At 35.5% G+C, this 21,481-nt stretch overlaps 1 protein-coding gene across 7 annotated transcripts; it reads right to left on the bottom strand.

Annotated features, from left to right (window-relative positions):
• Positions 1-217: 217 nt before the first annotated feature.
• On the bottom strand, positions 218-21,467 carry terb1 (telomere repeat binding bouquet formation protein 1). Of its 7 annotated transcripts, none has more exons than XM_088614510.1 (22): positions 21,387-21,467; positions 19,638-19,717; positions 18,895-19,005; positions 18,416-18,544; positions 16,149-16,277; positions 15,700-15,760; positions 14,841-14,956; positions 13,460-13,582; positions 12,507-12,659; positions 12,013-12,144; positions 11,501-11,626; positions 11,093-11,217; positions 10,335-10,640; positions 9,684-9,967; positions 8,252-8,325; positions 7,955-8,053; positions 6,673-6,843; positions 5,437-5,517; positions 5,286-5,327; positions 1,698-1,780; positions 1,104-1,310; positions 218-780 (listed from the first exon to the last, which is right to left on the bottom strand). In XM_088614510.1, exons 2-22 carry the CDS (start codon positions 19,675-19,677, stop codon positions 763-765), a joined length of 2,610 nt encoding a protein of 869 aa, XP_088470636.1. In that variant the 5' UTR covers positions 19,678-19,717; positions 21,387-21,467; the 3' UTR covers positions 218-762. The 7 variants fall into 7 exon arrangements, with proteins under 7 accessions (XP_088470636.1, XP_088470635.1, XP_088470641.1 ...); XM_088614509.1 differs by having other exon boundaries at positions 21,022-21,395; XM_088614515.1 differs by having other exon boundaries at positions 1,104-1,151; positions 21,022-21,395.
• Between the last annotated feature and the right edge of the window lie 14 nt (positions 21,468-21,481).

Below are 21,481 nucleotides of genomic sequence, written 5' to 3'. Positions count from 1 at the left end.
AAAATAGATTACTCGAAACTTGCCACTTTGCCCTCTTCATTTCTACTCCCATAATCCTAAGGGAAGTAAATTAATATTTGTATCGTAGCTTCTATGTAAAGTTCACCACAGAAAATTAATATTCAAGAGCATTGTGTTGGCATAAAGGAACACAAAGTGTGCTATGGTCTGCTCTTAATTATGAATTGGGAAAAAAAAAACATTTAAAATATTTTCCTTTCATTTACATCTTGAAAATTTATTTAGGGAACCATGAACTGAATTTTAATTAAATCACTGGGGAGAAGAAAATTATGTAATTCTACACAGAGACTTTCAACAAACGTTTTTCACACAAGACATTAGTCTGACCAGTAAAAATGACTAAAACCACTGCACTGAATTTAGTAAAATACAACATCATAGCACAACTGGCTGTTAAAATATCAGATCATAGTAATACCACACTGGAGTAGAGGGAGGTCACATGTTCTTTGTTCTAGAAAAAGGCATCCAAAGAGTTGGCCACAACTGTCTTACCTTTTAATTAAAATATTAATCCCCCCTTTAGTTATTAAAAAAAAAGTTTTTCCCACTTCACAAACAAATCTTATATACCATCGATAACGGAAGTTGTCTTTCAAACAATGGAATAGTTTTACCTCCATTAAAAGTGTATAAAATGAAAAGCTAGACATTATACTTCACAAGGTTAAGCATACCATTTTAAATAGTGTGCAATATCCTTTACAGTGTAGTATTCTCTGATGTTTTCAAGTGACTTCAGTCTTGTTTTTCCTTCTGCAAAAGACAAAACAACATCACAACCAAATTTACCACAGACTTTTCCAGTTTGTTAAGCAATATCATTGAGCGCTGCAGTGTTTTTATTCTTCCTGTAAAACCCTAAAGTACCACCAGTCAATGAACCATTTCTGATTAATGTGTATTTTTTCTGTTAATTAAGAAATAATTTGTTTCTGAATACTGCACAGGTACAAAAAGCACCAAAATATCCAACAAAAAAGCAAAGCTATGTAAATATTTAATATTTATCACAAACCTTGAACACAAAATTTCTAAAATGTACAAATATGACTATTACAGGAATAATGTGGACTTACTTGTAATTTGCTGTATTTCTTTGCCAAGTCTACATTTGTCCGTCCACTCTGAAAAGGATAGGACCAAAGTATTGAATTCCAGCGAGGACCCAGTTTCTTCACTCCATCCAACAAATACTGCACTTCCTTCTCAGTGAAGTTCTTTCTTTGCCTTCTTGTAGCTACCTGTGTCCCGGCTGACTCACTGAAACAAGGCTCTATCGATTCCTAACAAAAATAACTCTCCTTAGAGTTTCCTTTGCCATACTTTTAACAAAAAGGGGTCGTATTAAACTTTAACATGCTTGCCTCATGTTGTTCTGAAACTTCTTGGGAATTTTTGTAATACTGGTTTACATTCAAGATTCAGATTTTTGTACTTCAGTTTATTGCAAGTTCTTTTAAGATGTGTTAGTATTTGCAAAGAAAAAACTGTCCAAATTCTCTTATCTTTCAGTGTTTAAATATCAATGTGAAAAGCCAGCTGACCAGAAAGAATCTAGTATGAAAATTATAAAACATTCATAAATCACTCCCTAAAAAAAACTAATGAAGTTTGTAATACTCTCTCAAGCCACAAAGAAAAGTAATACTAAAATTATTTAAATTAATTACATCAGATGAATAGATGTTCCCATTCTCTTTCTCCTGGCAATCAGCAGCAATTGGTCTTCTCCCATTTTGTATCCAGTTCAAGCCTGTATTTAAAAAAATACAAAAAAACAAGGATTCCAAAATAAAAAATACATGTACAGAAACACGTCAAGTATAAACGATAGATATACCCCGACGACCAACTACAGTATGTGCATTTCCGTTGGATACTGAGTGAAGTAAATGCATATCTAGAGGCTTCAAGGCAAGTTGATGACACATTAAGTGAGGACTGAATAAATCATTTTAAAAAGTAATTTTATAAAAGTAAACCAAGACGTTTAAAACACACCAAATGTATATTATATTTTTGAGATGATCACATTTAATTATTTTCTCAGAAATGATCCAAATCTTTGACAGATGTCATGTTGAATTTAACACTTTAACTAATTTTGTTTCTGTTTTCAACTCTACACCCAGCTGTCAACTTCATTTTAAGTTTACAGTGTAATCACAGATAGTAATTTCTGCTATAGTGCGATAACTGTATTCTTATTGAAATTTGGAGGTACAGAACGCAAAATGAAGACAGCACCATGACCGACATCTTCTTTTTGGCACAAACTGCCATATTATGCATTATGTGTTATTTTAGAATAACATTGTTTTAGTGTGCTAATCACATTAAGTTAATAAAGAATAAATGAAAATATTAACTAATAGAATGCAGCTTTGAGAATTTTGTCTTCATCTTTAAGGAAGGAAATGCGTATGGCAGAGAATGGTAATGAAGCCTGGAATTGTATTCAGCTTACTAAAGATTAATTTTATTTTGCTATTTAAAGCTGAGTAAATTCTTAACCAAAACATTGACTATTTTGTATCAGTCACATTAAACTAGAAAAAACAGAAAGAAAGGAATGGGGAAGGAGCCTGGTGGAAGAGGCCATTGAAAAGCAAAACCTATTTTACCCATACATTCATTTTCTAACAACTTTATCCATAGAGGGTCGTGGGGGAACCAGACCCTGAACCGAAAAGCAACAAGTGCACACGCTCACATGAGGGCCAGTGTTTTCCATATGCCAATTAACATACCAGTCTGTCCTTAAAGTGTGGAGCCCCCAGAGGAAACCGACGTGAACATGGGGGACATACAGACTCCACACAGACAGCACCCTGGGTCCAGAATTGAACCCAGGTCCCCAGTGCCACAAGGCATCAATGCCAACCACTGCACCACCATGCCACCCCATTTTAACCATTTTTAGGAAAATATTTTTAACCAACCAAAGTAACTTTAAGTAACAAAAATAAACATTTTCTAACATATAAAGACCAATTTCAAATTCTAGAATATTCTATACCAAACTGTACAGTACGTCGCATTCTCAAAACGTGTTATAGCAAAACTCTTTATGTTCAATTTCGGCAATTTTCTACTTCTAAAAGCGTTTTGGTTTAAAAAAAAACTTATAGAAACTGTATTGTTGGTTAAGGGTTGTACTCGTGTTTTGAAGCAATCACATCTTAACTGCATAATGCATTTTATTTCAAAACCTTCTTCTTAAGACTGAGTGCAAATCGGGCAACCTTAATTTTGTTTTCTTAAAACCTCATTGATGTTTAAGGCTCCAAAGCCTTATGTGTTCTTAATTATGGCCTCAACGTAGTCTGTAAAGAAGACAAAAAATAATAATTTTCTTGGCTATACACTGAAACTTGAAGGAGCCAAAAAGGAAGTGTTACTCTGGCATCTTGTTTTCAGAACAGTACCAAATTATATCCTTCCCTTTAAAAATTCACTGGACTTAATTATGCAAATAATAAAAAAATCAATCAATATAGTCACAAATAAAATCATTCCTGAAATATAATTGTTTTGAGTTGAAATTCACTGGGAGTAAAATAAACCATTGACATTTTTTTTTGCCACAATTGTACTTTGAATTTTAAGTCTGATTCAATTCAGTTCAAAATACTTTATCCCCAGGGGGGAATTTAAGATTACGAATGATATATGAATGCATATAAGCTAAAACAATAAAACTGAACCAAATTGTATTGAGACATAGCAATCCTTTCATTAGTAAAGGTATAAAAATAAAACATTTATATAACACATTCAGAAGTCATAGTTTCTAAGTGCCTCACAATACAAAACAGCACAAAACAAAATTAAAGAGAATGGGCAGATTTTTTTAATGCAATAGGGTGCACTTTCTCCAAGAGCAGGCATTCAAGATCCTTTCATCATCACAGCTGGGCCCCTTGGACCACCTGCTCCCCACACAATTTGAGAGGAACTCGTATTGAAAATCCACTACTAATTTACTTGAAACCCTTCCTGAAAACATTACATCATCTGATCTGCCTGCTATCAGCACATGCTGCAAAAGCAATGAACAATGTGTGTAAATAACATACGCTGTATATACTGAATATTGACTGCCAAAGATTAAACCAGTATTCCTAGGTCACCTTGAGCCAATAAAGTTGATCATGTGCAGACTTGTGATATCTGGTGGAAAGACTTTGAGTTGTGCCCTTCAAAAGCTCCAAGAGTTACAGATTAGTGCTGTTGTACAGTAAATATGTTTAATCGTGTACTTCCGTAAAGGAGAAATTGCTTAATGTCAGGACAGAATTAGAAAAGTATGAGAATTCAAATAATTATAGATTTCATGCTAAAACAACAGTATTATCATAATTGCTTTCAATTTTAGATTTAATAGTTTTACAGTTAAAAAAAAATATATAGCATTTACTATCTAATTACATTAGTTACATCCCTAATGCACTGTAACCCAGCATTTTTCCTGGCCTTTTGTCATATCAAAATGAATCATGGCAACAGCTATTTATTTTAATAAACTAAATGTATTTTTTTTCTTTTTAATGTCATTAAAATTGTAGATCAATCAGAGCTGAGAACGAGTGATTAGAAATCAATAGAAAACATTAATAAAACCATTGACAATAAGTAAAACGCTAAATATACTCTAAATATTGTCCCTTGACCTTGGTTTTCAAGGCACTATTGAAACTTGCAAATCACAATCCTGGTTACTTAAAATTGAAACTGTCATTGTGAATAATTTATAAATTAAGAGCCCCAGTTTGAGTGCTCCTGTATTGCTATGTGGATCGTCTGCTTCAGAAGGCTTTGCATTACAGTCTCAGCCTCTCGTGCTACTGTCTGAGCTACGGATGTCTGGAACATTTCCACAGGTATGCTGCTGAATACATTCAGTATAAAAAACACAGGATTCACAGACATAAAAGTTCCAAACTTATATTCATGTCTGAATGAAATTAATGAAAAACAGATACAGCACAGACTTAGAAAAAAATCTAAATAAAATGCTTATCTGAATGTCATACAACATTGAAGTTCTGGTTTTAGTGTGAAAGTCTGTCAGGACACACTGAAAGTGATGTGTTATAAAAAAGTTTTTTATGTTTCCAGTCTTGCTACATCACTGGTGTGATTACACAATAACTTTCTTTTGGTGTGGGTGTAACATTAATTCTCTTCGATAATATTTTAAAATAAATTGATACAGTATAAACAAATAATATATGCTCTTACATAACTAGTTTTACCTTTGGAAATAAAATACTTTTTTACAGGAGTCAAAGTAATCCCTGGAGAAAAAAAGAAACAAACGGTAAATGTAAAACAATAAAACTAAAAACTTACATGTTATATTAATATACAGTATACATATATTCAAAGAGAAAAGAACTCACTTACACTCTCCCTCTGCCTTATCACATAGGTTTTTAGGATATTTCTTGAAAGATGTCTGTTTTTTCAATGGTGTCAGTGATATTTCTAGGGAGAAAAAGATGAAACGCAAATTGGATTGCATTATTATAAGCAAATCACACTGAGTTTCAAAAGAGTGTTAAATGCTTTTAAGATAAATTTATTTTTCTTCGTGCTCAATTAAAGACCTCCTGCTTTTCAAGTTTTTAGCCCAGTCATTTCATGACAAATCCTCTCAGTGAAGCATAATAACCAGACCACCACAGAACTGAACTACAAGCTGTCTTTAAATAGCCTGCAGGAACTAATGTTTCACTAGCCATCTTGAATGTGAGTAGCATTTTAAGTAACTATAATTGAATGAATTTAATAATGTATACTTACAAAGCTGAATCAATGTTGCATTGCAGATTTTAAGAAAAACTATTAAAATTCATTGTGGTCTACTAATGTTTTTAGTTCCAACAGGAATATTTTTTAAAGTATACTGTGTAATAAATCCTTACCCATAACTTTCAACAATACACATGAGAAAAATAAGAGAAACATGATGAATATGCATTATAGAATGCTAAAAAGTTATTTTCTGAAAGAAACACTTTATACTGTACATTGAATTATGGGAACATATTCTAGACAAGCTTCTATTTTATTGAACAGCATTCAATTAGGTTAACCCACAGCATACAAGTCCTTGAAGTTTTGTATGTCAGTGTGCATGAAATCCTCCACTTGATATTGCAAATCCACTACAGCAGACCTACTTTCTACTTGGAGTCAGCAACATTGTTTAGTCAGGGCTCAAAAGCACTTTGTAAGCACCCACCCTACAGTTTTAAAATAAAACCCACTACCTCTTACATTCTTTGAAGTGATATACAAGTGACCGATGTAAATCTCCTGCAGAAATATAACTAGCTATACTGAAACTAATATATTCAAAGGTACAGCCATTCCGTAAAAGCTGGCAGCCTTATAGTGTAATGACCTCAACAGCTCTTGTTTTAAGTTCCCTGTAGATATTATGTTCACAAAGGTTAGTGTTGTTTAAAGTGCACAGTTACCAATAACCAGTCCCCATGTTTGCCTTTAGAAACCATGCTGAGGCGAAACAGCTCATGTGTCATTTTACAAAGCTGTATCTCAGGCTAAAGTGAAACCAAAGAACAATTAAAACACAACAGGAACTTCAAAACTCCTACAAGCATATACATTCCTTACGTCTATAGGAATCCAATTTGTTTCTTTTCTTTTCTAATAACTTTCTGATTCCCTTTTTGTATCTATCCTCCGCTTCCAAAAGTACCATATGCCTCTCACATTTGTACTGGCACGTCCGGAGGATCTGGCTGAAATTCCTACTGTTCAGAGCACGGACACCTGTCACACAGCCTGATGGGGAAAACAAACAAAGATCTTGCCACTGTTTTGTAGCTTAGAAAAATATCTCACTAGTCACGTTACACATCCATTGCATTACAACTTTATGCATAATATAAGTCTTACACTTTTAATCTTTAAAAAATTATAACTTTAAAGACATTTGAAAATCCCTCCCCCTTTTAAAATTGCATTTTATCACATAACTCTTAGTTTTGTCACAAGTTGTGGTGCAGATGGTATGAAGTCACATATTTTACTAGCCCATATTGCTGTATTTTCCTGGAAAGTCCTATCTGACCACAAGGCATTCCCATATTAGAACAACCTTCTTATATGAACATAATTGTGTTCAACGGGCACCCTTGCTGACAGGCAATAGGATTATTTCCCGCAGCCTGCTGTCTTTAGGGATTTAACTTCAATGAGTCTGCTGCAGAAAGACGGAAATCAACCACATGCTGTGTTATGTAAACATTACGGCGTTATGGCATCTGTGTAACAAACAGTGGGCCGTTTTCCTTAACTGTATCTGAAAACAATATCCTAACCTTAGACCATGCCACAGCAGCTAGGCCAGAGTTAATTCTGGTTACAGTATGAGTAACCAGCAGAGTGACTGTCCCTTGGGTGGCATGCATGTAAGGGTTGCCCCCAGAGATGCTGGTCCCCACTTGAATACCTGGGTGCACTGGAGAATATGGGTTAAATTACCCTGCTCAAAGGTACAGTGTAATAGCAGTGTCTAGAGGAGACTGGGACCCATTACTTGCCTGTTGTGAATCTAGAGACTTATCCAATACTCTTAGGATACTGTTTATGTTACAAAAGGCTGACAATTTGTTATTTTTGAACCTGGACAAAAGGATTCTAATGCCATAGTGTGTATTATAACACTGAAGTCTATGATTGTATTTTCTGAGGTCCCTGAAACTTCCAGAAATAAAATAAATGTACAAAATGTATTTGCAGAAATAAAATAAAGTTACAAAACTTCACAAGCTTTCTAAAATATTTTAGGAAAAAATACATATTTTTGAGAAGTAAAGAACCTCAATAGAAGACTAACGGTACACTGTTCTTCTTCTTATTGTTCTTATTTTTTTATATTTATAAGACTTACCTGAGCATCGAAAGTTTTTATATTTATTCACAGATGCTGGTGTTTTCAGGATATTGCTTATTTCATTGTCAAGAATTTCTGAACATATGACAATGGGATCTGCAACCAAAAATCTGTGTCAATGCTTGTCCTAGGTACTTCAGGTGTTCAGAAATGACATGTCGTCAGTTATGAAAGTAACTGATGAGTATCAAGTTCATACACCACATTTAATTTAATAATTTACTAAATATGAATTTTACAAAACACAATGACAATTGTTGACATAAAAATAATTATTCAGGGAACAAATATTACCTTTCACAGACACAATTTTCTTCTGTTTTTTATCAATATTCAAGAGTGGAGCTGGGTGTTTGAAAACAACTTGCCTAAAACACGGTGGAACAAAGGTGTAAATTTCCTTAAAATGCTCTTGTTGTTCATGTCTATTAAAATCTCTTAAGCAGATCTAAAACATATCAAGCGGAATAGCAGAAATATAGTACTGAAAATATTGCTGATATGTTGTATAATGTACACAGTATTCAAAAGGTGGCCCATATTTCACAAATATTAACAAAAAAAGATACAACTACTGTATTTACATTTTACATTTTTACTCATCATCCAATAGTATAAATGGAATATTTGGACACTTGTTTGGAGAGAGAGAGTGGCCTGGCCAATGCAGTTGCACTGCACACAGAGCTTGCAAAGAAGGACAAGCAGTTGAGCAGCATTTTCTCTGTAAGCTGAGGCTGTAACTGCAGTCCCTCCCAACGAACTGTGCATATTCAGCTACACAACTATACAACTGCAGTGACAGCTGCATTGAATAATTTTCTTAACATGCCACTTACAGAATCTTGTTCACATCAAGCCATGCAAAAGTAACGACAGGTTATGTCAGGTAAGACAGACATTACTCAGCTGGAGACATAACCCAAATTTTAAGGTAATGTTCAAATGCAAAACTGTCAAAACATTTAGGTTACTCTGCGTAACTCGGCGCTGCACCTTCAAAAACAACCATGACACTTCATACAATTCTACGAAACAGAAGCAAAATATTCTAGCTCAGACAACATCTTTAATCTATAAATAGATGTTAAATGTTGAGACAAATCCTTAGTGAGGATTCATTTATTTAAGAAGGCCACATTATTAAAAAGAATGACCAACTAACATGTCAGATGTGCGGAGCTCCGATTATGATTGGAATATAATACCTTATATTCGAAAGGTATTAAAGTCCCATTCATTTATTGATAATTAGTGAATAAAGTTATTGCAGAGTATAGCTCCTGGTTGACAACATATATATACATACTTGTTTTTCATAATTCACAGAGACAATCAGTCTGTCTATATTCAGCTGAGGTCGTTAGATTTGTTCTGCATTCATGTTCAATAAATTTATGCTGACTGATTTTAAATACAGATTATACTATTGCTCAACTACAATGGGATTTAAACAGTCATCTGCAATGAACATCACAATTTGAATTCTTCATGGTTTAATTGGGATGAACCAACACTCCCATGATTCATGTTATATGTTAAGATATATTGGTAAAGTAATATATATATATAAAAGACTAAATAATATTAATATATTAACTTTATACAGTATTTTAGTACATCAGTACTAGTACTCTACCCAGAACTCCAACGAATCTATAAGCACTTCTGTGTACCCGCATAAATAATAATCAAGCTGCTGCTTATGTTTCTATAGTGAGAATACCTTTGCGAGTCCCTAGCAGGGTATCTGTGATCTCTGTCCTGCTCTCTTAATGTCTCTGGCTGTCCCAAAACAGGCAGTGAGGTGGGCAGACTGCTCTTCCTCTTCAATGCACCAGAACTGATGTGGTGTTTCTTATAGTCTCCAGAGCAGACAGCTCCACCCTGTGGCTCTGATGTTCCACTGTTCCTGCCCACCTCCTCTCTGTTCACAGAATAGTGCTGTGCTGCAGGGTTGCTTGCAGCACCTTGTTGTTCTTTGTTAGCCCAGATTATTTGGCCTTGGTCCTGGTTACACAACATTATGGAATAACTGCATTTATTGTGTTTAAGAAAAAAAAATCAATTTTGATTGCAGGTGAGTATTATGCTGGAAAAGTTCCTTAGTTGGAACTAAAAGTCCACTCTCGGAAACAATCTATTAGAGTACTCAATTCATTTGTCACAGAGATCTTGTGCTGCTAACCAGAACAACTGCCAAGTACATGCTTATTTTAACAGCTCTAGTTATCTGAACATGGCCAAGATGAAGAACACAGTGTAAAAAAGTTACAACCAAAGGATATGAACCTTCATGACAGGAAAGAATGTCAATTTCTCTGCAATGTACCACACAGAAAACGTATATGACTATATGATCCTGTAGTTCCCTTACCATATGAACCTTTTGGTCCCTTGTCTGACTTCCAATTATTCCATTTGTTTCTTTCCCTGTGCCTTTTGGTGCAGTATAATCTGAAGCACGTTCTCTATTCGCCTTCACGGTTTTATACCACTGGAAGAGCCTGTCCCTCTCCTCATCGCTCCCTTTCGCAGTCCTGTACGGGGCCTCCACAGGCAGCTGCAAGGCAGAGTTCTGCCTCACCTCTGCCATCATTCCACAGCTTGACGTTTTCTGGTGTCTGGAGCTACAAAACTCATCACCTAAACTCTCAACAGACTCATCATTCCTGTGCAGGCCCTACTCAAAGGAATAAAAGGCAATACATCTATTAATCTTATTAAAATAAATACATTTATATAATTAATAATTATAGACTATATTAATAATAACATATTTTAGTCTTATTAATCTTCAAAAATACGATGTGACAGCAGTGTATTTGTTAACACTTTAACACTTTTTATTAGTAGCTAACTGATGCAAGGATTTCACCCATTTTATTTGATCTAAACTGAAAATCCTTTTAACCCTTTCCAAAAACAGAGCAATAAAGGAAAGAAAATGACCAATGTTAGCAGTAGGGTGGATGTATATTATTTGATTCAATATTATTTTGGATTATCACATTTCTATCAAAATGTTAGCTATTTACTGAAAACATACTGTAACTTGTTGACTATGTCATATACATATGGAATACCAAACATTTGAAAACATCTGAATAGACTGGTGAAAAGATGCTGGCTCACCTCAGAGTACTGCTTTTTTATTGCGTCAAACCTCCTTAACATTTCTTCTGCTGACGTCTTATAGCTATCCAGTTCATTTCTGCTATCCCAGGATTGACTATTCAGGCCCACTGCTAGTTTTTCAGCTTCAAGGAAAAAATAATAAATGTCTCCATATGAGGAAATTATGCTCTACTGCAAATACTGTACAGTGTAAAAAGTGTTACAAAATATTATACCAAGAAATGCCTGTAAAGTCCAAAAAACAGATCTTTTGTTTAGAACCAAGGATCAATTTCAGCTGAGCTAAAAGTTAATATTTCTATTAATATTGTTTTAAAAATGTATACTACAAATTATTACAATAAGGTACACAGGCAATGTTTCAATTAAAAAACGTTCTAAAAATCCTGCTTGCCCTCTGCTTACTGATTTGTTTGCAGGTCTGAAGCACAAAAGTAGCAGCCTTTTTCACTTCCTCTTCCTGAGGTTCAGTCAGTAACTGAATCATCTTGGGCAGGCCACCACTCTGCAACAGCTGGACCTGGTGCTCCTCTTCAAAAGAGAAGAACTCATTTCATTAAAGGGGATTTGAGAAGACAAAAAGATGGACAACTCAACTGGATATCTGAAAGCAAAGCTGAGCCTTAGTCACACTTTTTTATTTACCAAAATGACAATGACATACAATAACCAGTGAAGCACAAGTTTACATTTTCAATATTAAATGCAAATAACGGTAGTCTCTTTATTTCAACCAAGAATTAGGTCCACAGTTCAAATAAAGTATTTTTCACAGAAAGGTATGCCTCTAACACATATGCAAAACACATGAGATGGTATGCTTATCATGATACTCTTCAGGTGACACCATACTGTATGTGCCTGTTCAATCTCATTCTTCGAAGCTTCTAAATTGAAAGTTTTTCTGTCACACTTACCACAGGCTTCAGCACAATAACCAAGAGTGAGCACAATGCATAACAGGTCTTGTGGATCCAACGTTGTACATGAAAGCAGGGACAGAAGCCTGGGAACCAGCCGATACTGAGACAGGCCCGAACCAAGGGGAGCTGATGGCAAATGGCAAAAAAAAAAAACAATATTAAAAACTGAAGATTTTAAAACAAAAATTAACAGGAAACTGCTGCTTTTGTCTATACTGTATTTGAAGATGTGAAACTAAAAACAGAGTGCTGAAAATGCAGAGATACTTTGATCATAGTTGAAAAGTGCAGTACAGAATTAATCACAACTTGTAATGCAAAACAAGAGGCAATGGATTTCTTCTTTCTAATCCAGAAATTCTAAAATTCCTGATTTTACTATTTATCCAAACCCAAGTACAACTTGAAAAAGATTATTTTAATAATGTCTCTGGCTGTCACAAAAAGATATTGTGAAAATTACTGAGCTATTTTATTTCCCAGCTCACCATTATCTGCTATGCAAGCGCACAGGGTCTTTGTCATCATGATGGCAAGATCACAGGCAGAGGGGCTCCTGTTTGACTGGCTGGCCTGTTGCACTAGGGCCTGTACCAGAGTGACCAATCCTCCAGATGTGGCAAAGCACCTCTGTGCACAGGCTACAGGGGTGAGAGAGGAATGGCAAAGATTAACCGTATCTGCTTTGCAAGTTTCTGAACCTTACACTAGCAGAAAAAAAATACATTTCAATCTAACATCTCTCCAAAGAGAGATAAAAGAGGTTCTGTTTTCAAACAAAACTGTAATAATGTTATGTAAAAATCCCAACAGTGGACAGCTGGGAAGTTCCCAGACTTATTTTGTCTGCCTTCTTTCAGAGGTTCAACCCAGTACAATAGAAAACTGTGAAATCTTTACAAACATTGAAGGTTATGTTTCTTTTAGCATTGGAAAGTCTCCCAAAATCTACACTATAAATTAGCAGAAACAGTCATTCTTTCAACAGTATCTTTAATGAATGCCAAAAAAATATTATCCTTCCTGAAACCTTCTGCAGACTGAGTGTTCCTAACTTAGAAATTGATTTTGCATTAGCAGGTTCAGCACACAAACATAAAAACATCAAATTTTGTCCACATCAGCGCTGTCAGATGAAGTAGCTCTACGGCTAATGTATTCTTGATAAAACCTGAATGGAACACAAAATGGAAAATAAGACAATGGTGCCCCAGCTCAGCACTAAAATAAAATGTAACACTAGCATTTTTGTTCTTGGGTCAGAAAGCATGCTTTCCATACATACAGTACAGAGGCATCAGCTAGCAGTACAAGTTAATACGAAATTTTGCACTGATCTGTTATATAGAATATTTGTGTCTTAAACTACTTCTAATTTTTTTTCAGAATTTATTTTAATTACAAAATATTTCTTCTGACTATCTGTATATGAGATACTTACAATTATTTGCAACAGTCAAGCCGATAAATGAACAAATGGGCTGTAATATATCTCTTCTAGTATGCTTCTGCAGCCACTCATTGGAAACTGGAAAGGCAACTGTGCATATTTGCTGGTTCTCTTCTATTGGGAAGTCAGCAGGACAAACATAGGCATTTAGGTTAAAAGGTTAAAAAAGAGCAATATTTCCTGTGCCCTTTTTCCTGTAAGGGAAGTCATATGCATTATAAATCAATCAGAAACTAAAAGGGAAAATGTGACAGCAGGAACAGCCAGCAAGCACACGATGGCTACAAGTGTTAAAAAATTTAAAAGACTGCAGCAACGAAATATAATTTACTTAAACACAAGGGGACCCTTCATGGCAGCTTTGTCTGCAGTCTACTTAAAATGTATCATATTTGACCTTCGATGTCCAGAGCAAAATATATTCATGTGGAAGGATGCAGCATGAAATGTCTGCATTGACAACATTGTGATTCACCTCTATAGAGCTGTCAACTTGAATTTAAAATCTCACAATATCAACTGTGACCCTGGTGCAGCAAAAGGGATAAAATGGACATGAACAAGGGACTATACAGTACTTTAAAATATTTTCTCTTTTTAAAATATTTTTAACACAAGCAAAATCAAATGAATAGCAGTATCATTACTTGAAAACTCTGTCATCACAGAGGAATGTTATTCTGATTACTTTTGAAGTAAAAACAGGCAAAATTCACATATACTGTATAAATAAATAAAATTAAATGGAAAAAATGTAATAAATATAGGTGAAAAATAATAAACATCAATCCAGTCATTCTCAGAAAGCTGTTTATTCCTGTTTAAGGGTCTCGACAACCCAAAGTCTAAGAGGAAACAATGGATGCACGTTGGGACTACGCCCTGGACAGGAACGGGAAGAAACTGAAGCACCCACAAAAAACATGCAAACTCCACACAACAGGCACCCCACTTTAAATCAAATGCAGGATTTAAGAGCTATAAAGTGTTAAGGTCCATGCAACCATCTTGCCAACAGCAAAAATGAAAAAAGTTAATGTACTCAACAAGAAGTGTCCAAGGTGTCCAATATCAGCTTAATTGGACCAATTTAACAACTGGTTCTTTAAAGTGCTGCTTTTTAAAGAAAACTAGAAGACCTACAGACACGTCATCTCTTTAGGATCAGTATTGGACACCCCTGCTCTAAATAAACTCACATTTCTGTCTCTAAGAATAATTTTACAAGATCAGTACTCAGAAAACAGCACATTTCCACAATGTTCTATTTAAAAATGACAACAGTCACTTGTATTAATGACATGTCAAACATGATTTTTCAAAAAGTGTTCTCTACATTTCATGGATAACAAGCTTTATTAAATTAACATACCATTCTGCGGGTTATTGACACAGCTGCACAGAGCGCTGGACACAGAAGTCCACAGGCAGAAGTACTGGCCGATGGTTGCTTGTTTTATGTTCTTTTCTGAGATTGGAAAGCATGTTCTAAGAAGCAGAAAAAATGATTGATAAAATATGCATTGTATGTAATCATTTTGCTTTACACTAACAGAAAAAGTCCATCTGAAAAGAGATGTGATCAGAGTAATAATAATAATAATAATAATAATAATAATAATAATTGCTTACACTTATATAGCACATTTCTGGACACTCCACTCAAAGCGCTTTACAGGTAATGGGGACTCTCCTCCACCACCACCAATGTGCAGCATCCACCTGGATGATGCCACGGCAGCCATAGTGCGCCAGAACGCTCCCCACACATCAGCTCTCAGCGGGGAGGAGAGCAGAGTGATGAAGCCAGTTCAGAGATGGGATTATTAGGAGGCCATGATTCGTAAGGGCCAATTGGAAATTTGGCCAGGACACCGCCAGGAAAAGAGCAGTTACACCCCTACTCTTTTCAAGAAACACCCTGGGATTTTTAATGACCACAGAGAGTCAGGACCTCAGTTTTATGTCTCATCCGAAGGACAGCGCCTGTTTTACAGTATAGTATCCCTGTCACTATACTGAGGCATTAGGACCCACATGAACTGCAGGGTGAGTGCCCCCTGCTGGCCCCACTAACACCTCTTCCAGCAGCAACCTTAGTTTTTCCCAGGAGGTCTCACATCCAGGTACTGACCAAGCTCACACCTGCTTAGCTTCAGTAGGTTGCCTGTTCTGAGTTGCAGAGTGATATTGCTGCTGGCATAATCCAGTATTATCACAATATTAGTTACCTGAATAAGTTCAATAGGATATCAATGCAGCCAGTAGTTTTAACGAGAGACTGTCCAGATTCTGAAAATAAAAGTGAAAGGCTTAACAGTTCATGAAGTATACATCAAGATATATATATTCTTTTCTTTGGCGTTAACATAACATAATTACATAATCTGGGCAGAATCCTTTTTAATACTGACCAGAATCCCAGAATCAAATCTGAGCAGAATCCTTTTCAACTCATATTTAATACTGATGAGTTCAGCATAGGATAGGACACAAACACCTATTAATTGAGAGGTCAGGGAGTTATTTTCCACAAATAAAGCTTGTTTGCCATTTGTTATTTTTATTTTTTTAACATAACATTTTTACTTTAAGTTAAACATAAACTGTGCATATGGATGTTCAAAAGAAATCATTCTTACTGAATAAACAATTGAAACACAGTTTAAGAGTGGCTTACTGTTATTGGAGACCAGTACTGAAATCATGTAGACTGCTACCCTTCTGAGGTTCAGAGAAGAGTCCTGTGAGAGTGACTGTGCTAATTCTGCAAGAAATTCTGAGTTGCACAACTCCTGCTGGCAAAATACTGCAAAAAGCAAAAGGCAAACAGATCCATCTGCCAATGAGATTAATCTTATATTTAGAATCACAAAACTTGGATTTTCAATAAAGGTAATTACAATAACAGATCATTCTTATTTCAATTTACAGTACCCAGTAGTCCTTGTTGATATTATTAAGGCATAATACTAATGCAATGTTATCACTTGAATGACAAGTTATTACAGAGCAACACTTATTATTGCAAGGTGCTCAACAAAACATTAAAGACAGTATACACAAATTAATATAATAAACCAAACAGAATTACATGTAAAAAATGGCAAAATGAGTTTTAAGACCGCATTTAAAAATGTTGTCTGTCAACATCTAATCTGTGCTGGGAGATCATTCCACAGCCTTCAAGCAATAGAACAGTTTCCCAGTGCTCAAAGCCTTGTTTGAGTAACTGTAATAAGGCAGGAATCAAAGAGTGCAGATGCTGTACAGGTGTTAATGGAATTAACAATTTACTATTGTAGTGAGGAGCCTACCATTCAACCACTTAAACATGAGAAGCACGTTTTTTTACTTTTATTTTAAATTCCACAGGGAGCCAGTGCAAGAAAATTAAAGCAGGTCACATGTGTTTTAATTTTAATAAATATGTAGTATCAGGTACATAAAGACCAATTTAAGTTAAGGTTGCAAAATTCCCAGGAGTTTCCATTTCTAGTGTTGAAAAACCGAAACCTTACTATTTCAATAAATAAGTTTTAGTTATCTAATATGGGAAACAGTGCCATCTATCTTATTTTCTTTAGAAACAAATGCAACTAGACCTTGATTATGATTTATGTATACTGATGATCAAAATGAACTTATCACGATGTACGTTTTTTCACTGTCTAAACCTGAAATGTGAGAAAGAAAAATACAGAAAGGAATCAATATGCCCGACTTATCAAATGTATAACCTGACAAGATGCTGTGGTTAAACAAAGCATCAATGAAAGGCCACTGGGAGACCAGGGAGACCTCAGAGACATCTCATCAAGATGGACAGGGCAGTCCTCATGTGATGTTCTGGGCAAGAGTGCCAGGTTTCTACAGACCTCATTGTAGTAGATGGCAACCTGACTACAAAAGTCTGAAAACTTGTAGCTCTTCCTGTGGGTTCTGCTTGACATGACAACAGTCCAGCACATTCCTCACACTGCTCATGTAACTACAGCTTTCTTGCGAGACTAGCAAGTGAGTATGTTAATAATGCCGATGCACTAGACACAAGCACTACTGAAAATTTGAGGGATAAGCTGAGATGACATATGGCACCTATGGCTAATAGACCAGTGAACAGGCTCTGAGAGAGGAATAATACAGAAGTCCACCAAACAGCAGCTGCAAACTGGTACACAGCCTACATCGTAGATGTACAGCTTGTTTTGTGTCCTACAGGGGCTAAATGAGCTAGTATGTGATTTTTATAGAAACTGTTAATAAGTCTAATTTAATTTGCCTATGTCTGCTCAATAAAAAGCTTCTGCACTTACTACAAAAGGTTTTTGTAATTTTCCTGATAATGTGAATAACAGGTTTTTATGAGTTATGAGGTTATTTTGATGCTCAGCATAATTAACTGAAATATCTATTCAAATAGGGTGGCAAGGTGCCACAGTGGTTTGCATTGCTCCCTCTCAATGCTGGGGCCACAGGTTCAATTCTGGGGCTAATATCTGTGTGACGTTTGCATGTTCTCCCCAGGTTCGTGTGGATTTTACTCTGTGTGCATCTGTTTCCTCCTACAGTCCTAAAACATACTGGTAAGTTAACTGGCTTCTAGGAAAACTGGCCTTGGTGTGAGTGTGTGTGTCTGTGTCTGTGTGCCCTGTGACGAACTGGCATCCAGTTCAGGGTGTATCCTGCCTTGCAGCTGCTGCTTGCCAGAACAGGCTCCAAATCCTCCACAACCCTGTACTGGATAAAGGAGTAAAAAAATGGATGGATCTATTCAAATAAGTTTAATATGCATTTAATCTTAATTTGTCTCCTTTCTTTAAATGTCTAAAATAGAAATAAAAATATAGAAAGAACAAAAAAAGTAACATTACAAAATTACTCGACAGGCATTACAAAGGACTAAAAAGTAAAGCAGACTATTTACAAACTGAACATGTCACATACCATTCTTCTCCGCAAATGCTCCTAAAGCAAACAGAGCTGCCTCCTTTACCTCCGAATTCTGGACAGACTTGAAAAGCTTGTACACAAACATCACACCTCCGATCTCGCGGACATAATCTACAATCCTGCCTAAAAAACAATTTAAGATGCAGTAAAGTGTGTTTTGCACCCCAAATCTTTTTTGTCCCTAATCCACATACAAATGTCAAATACTCCTATTTTTGACAAGATATTCACAAGCTTTCACAATTCCAATATCATTTCCATCTCCACACAAAACATGAAAACAATGAAGAATGAGTGAAAAAGTCCTGTACCTTCTGAAATTTTAAACGAAACAGATTTAATAATACACTTTGCATTCAAATTTATTGCGCTGTCCTTTTATAACACTGTAAGGTTCATAATAAGAGATTTCAACACAGCAGATTTAAAAAATGCAGGACTAAAGCAAAATAGCAAAAACAGAAAAAACTAACCGTTCTGTTGGCAGATGGAATGAATGGTAACTAGAACTTGCTTTTGAGAATGTGGGTCATCCATCTGATATTTTAGACACTCAATCAGCAAATTAATGTCTGTCTTCAACCCTGCAATTCACAAATGCACTATAAGAAATAAATATGTGTACCTTTTTGGTTTAAAATTTTCTTTAATATATCTTCTGGAAGGAAGTTCATACACTGAAGCATCCCAAAAAAGACCAGTATACAAAATTGCCTTACATATCTGAATAACAGAACTAAGAATTTACATCCTTTCCAAGAATTAAATGTTGTCTACTAAAAGCTGTTATTACTGCAGCTCTAAGTAAAACCCATAGCTGGATTTTAACTATTATTGTCCGGTGCTTTCAGCTGTCGCTGTTTTCTTGTGGCACTGCCAGAACAATTTATATCACAGACACCTTCATAACTTACATTATTTCACAAATCACACGATGCTTCCTGCTTAGGGAGGCTTTTGAACAAATTGAGGTGAAAGAACCAATTTAATATAATGGACACATATGCCAGTCTATTGATTTAATCTCAGCACCAAATAAAAACACGATCCAATAACCAAGAACACGGACATCTGCCTCTGTCAGTGATGACAAGATATGGAAACATGTATCACTTCAAACTGATACAGATAACACTCCAATTACTTATTTTAATATCCAGTTAACAGAATATTGATATTTTTAGTAATATAACATTTAGATAATACAGGATCTCACCACAGAGTTTGAGTTCCACCTCTTTGTCTGAAACATCCATCTTCCTCACCTCTTCAGGCTGAAGCCCTTACTTTACAGTACTAGAATATACAGATGTTTTGTTTGAACTTCATTTTATAAATGCATACATAATCCAGCCTTTTAACATACCAGAGAATTTTTAATGTTTAAAAATACAATGCAGTCAGTCGCATTTTCAAAATTACAGATATACCTTATAATGGTCTAATACCAAATGAATCGTGTTTTTGGATTAAGATCTAAATATTTCAAATTATAAATAAATATTAAATATTATTATACATATTTCAAAAGAGCCAAAGGTTAAGATTAGACTAAGATTTAACTACAATTTGGATCATAATTGATTTCTGTAACCTTTTGGTCTCTCCATAAAGTTAAGATCTAAAATCCAACTGGTGTAGCTTTTTAAATCAACGCATGTTATTCTACAATTTAGGATTCTTTACCCAATTTTATTTTGGTCACTACCTTACAAAAATGATGAGCCACTCAGCTGATACACCTCCCCCAGAACAAAGGAATGTCCAATTTTTAACAACCCAGAAGAATTTGAATATTTGTAGATCTGAACAGAGATGTTCAAAACTCAAGCCTACTCATTTGTTCAGAATCAACAGAGAACCTCAGACCAAATGGACGCGAGAGGAGGTGGCACTTAAAAGTACAGGGCTGGGGGAGTACGGGACAAGCTACTGTAGTCTGCCAAGTGGGCCGGTACCCTGTATTCTTCCCAGAGAAGACCGTCAAGATCCCGGACCAACTGGCTACTTGCACCCATTAAGAGCTCAACGGGTCCAAGGGTCTCCCTTCTAACACTTTCTTATGGCCTCGGGCGTAGGCTCGTTTAGAGTGAAAACGCACTCTTCATGGTTATTAGAGCCGAAGTACTCGCTTATTTACAAGTAACGTACACAATAAAAACACTCAACTCGGTCTTATCTTCGGAGAAGTGGATGTTAAAGGTATAACGTGAGTTAAACAGAAAACGTATTGTTTTGAGCTTTTTTACCATTAGTCCGATAACTCGCGATGCATTTTCTGCCTGACTTTAAACGTTACAAAGAAGCAACACGACACCTTCACCTTCCCTAAATGTGGGTTTCATAAACCGAAAGCCTCCGAGATGTAAAACGTCACACCGTGATTATGTAAATCGAGGCCTTCTTTTAAATGTCTCGAAAGTTCCGAAAACAAATAAAATAATTAACTTATTGGTAAGGTTAGAAAGTTCGACATCTGATCACTTCGGTTACCTTTTCTTGAAATCAATTAGAAAAGCTATCAGCTGCATATTAACAGTATTTTATTCAAACATTTAGGTGCCGTTTTTTTAAATTAATCTAATATTCGAATACTTAACCCATTTCGACCACAACCACAACCTCATCCATCACGGCGCAGGTCTGTTTCCCGCCCAGTGGAGTTTCTGTAACGTCATCCTACTGTAGATCTAAATCATGTTATTATTATTAGCTTTGTCGATGAACACGAACGGAAGAATTTCTTTGCGTATTTAAAGGACTTCGCCCAACTAGTTTTTTTTTTTAACTTTCCCCATAACGAGTACCCTAAAACGTTTGCCTATTAAAATAGTCCAAAATATAAAGGTTCAGTTTACAGTTCGTTCTAAAATAAAACACAAAGGTTGGTTCAATCCGTTTCGTTTATTTACAGCTCACAGAATGCATTGGACTCCATATGACTGGTCTATGTACTGTACTTTACCTCTTGAAAATACACCATCCATATATCATCATTGCAAGTTTTCCTCCTCCGTAGAGAAATCCATTAGCTGCTCAACTGCCGATTTTCAAAAATAT

This window comes from Lepisosteus platostomus, chromosome 20 (genome assembly GCF_059453375.1).
Source record: "Lepisosteus platostomus isolate fLepPlt1 chromosome 20, fLepPlt1.hap1, whole genome shotgun sequence".
In the NCBI taxonomy this organism is placed as follows: Eukaryota; Metazoa; Chordata; class Actinopteri; order Semionotiformes; family Lepisosteidae; genus Lepisosteus; species Lepisosteus platostomus.
The sequence above is the reverse complement of the archived record's forward strand: the minus strand, read 5'-3'. Positions and strand labels throughout refer to the sequence as shown.

Excerpts from the sequence above, each read along its gene's own strand:
- terb1 (XM_088614510.1), bottom strand. The coding sequence starts at position 19,677 with ATGGATGTTTCAGACAAAGAGGTGGAACTCAAACTCTGTG. Across the intron at positions 14,957-15,699 it reads ATCCTATTGAACTTATTCAG|AACATGCTTTCCAATCTCAG; the intron begins GTAACTAATATT and ends TCTGCTTCTTAG. Across the intron at positions 8,054-8,251 it reads GAAAATTGTGTCTGTGAAAG|ATCCCATTGTCATATGTTCA; the intron begins GTAATATTTGTT and ends TTTTGGTTGCAG.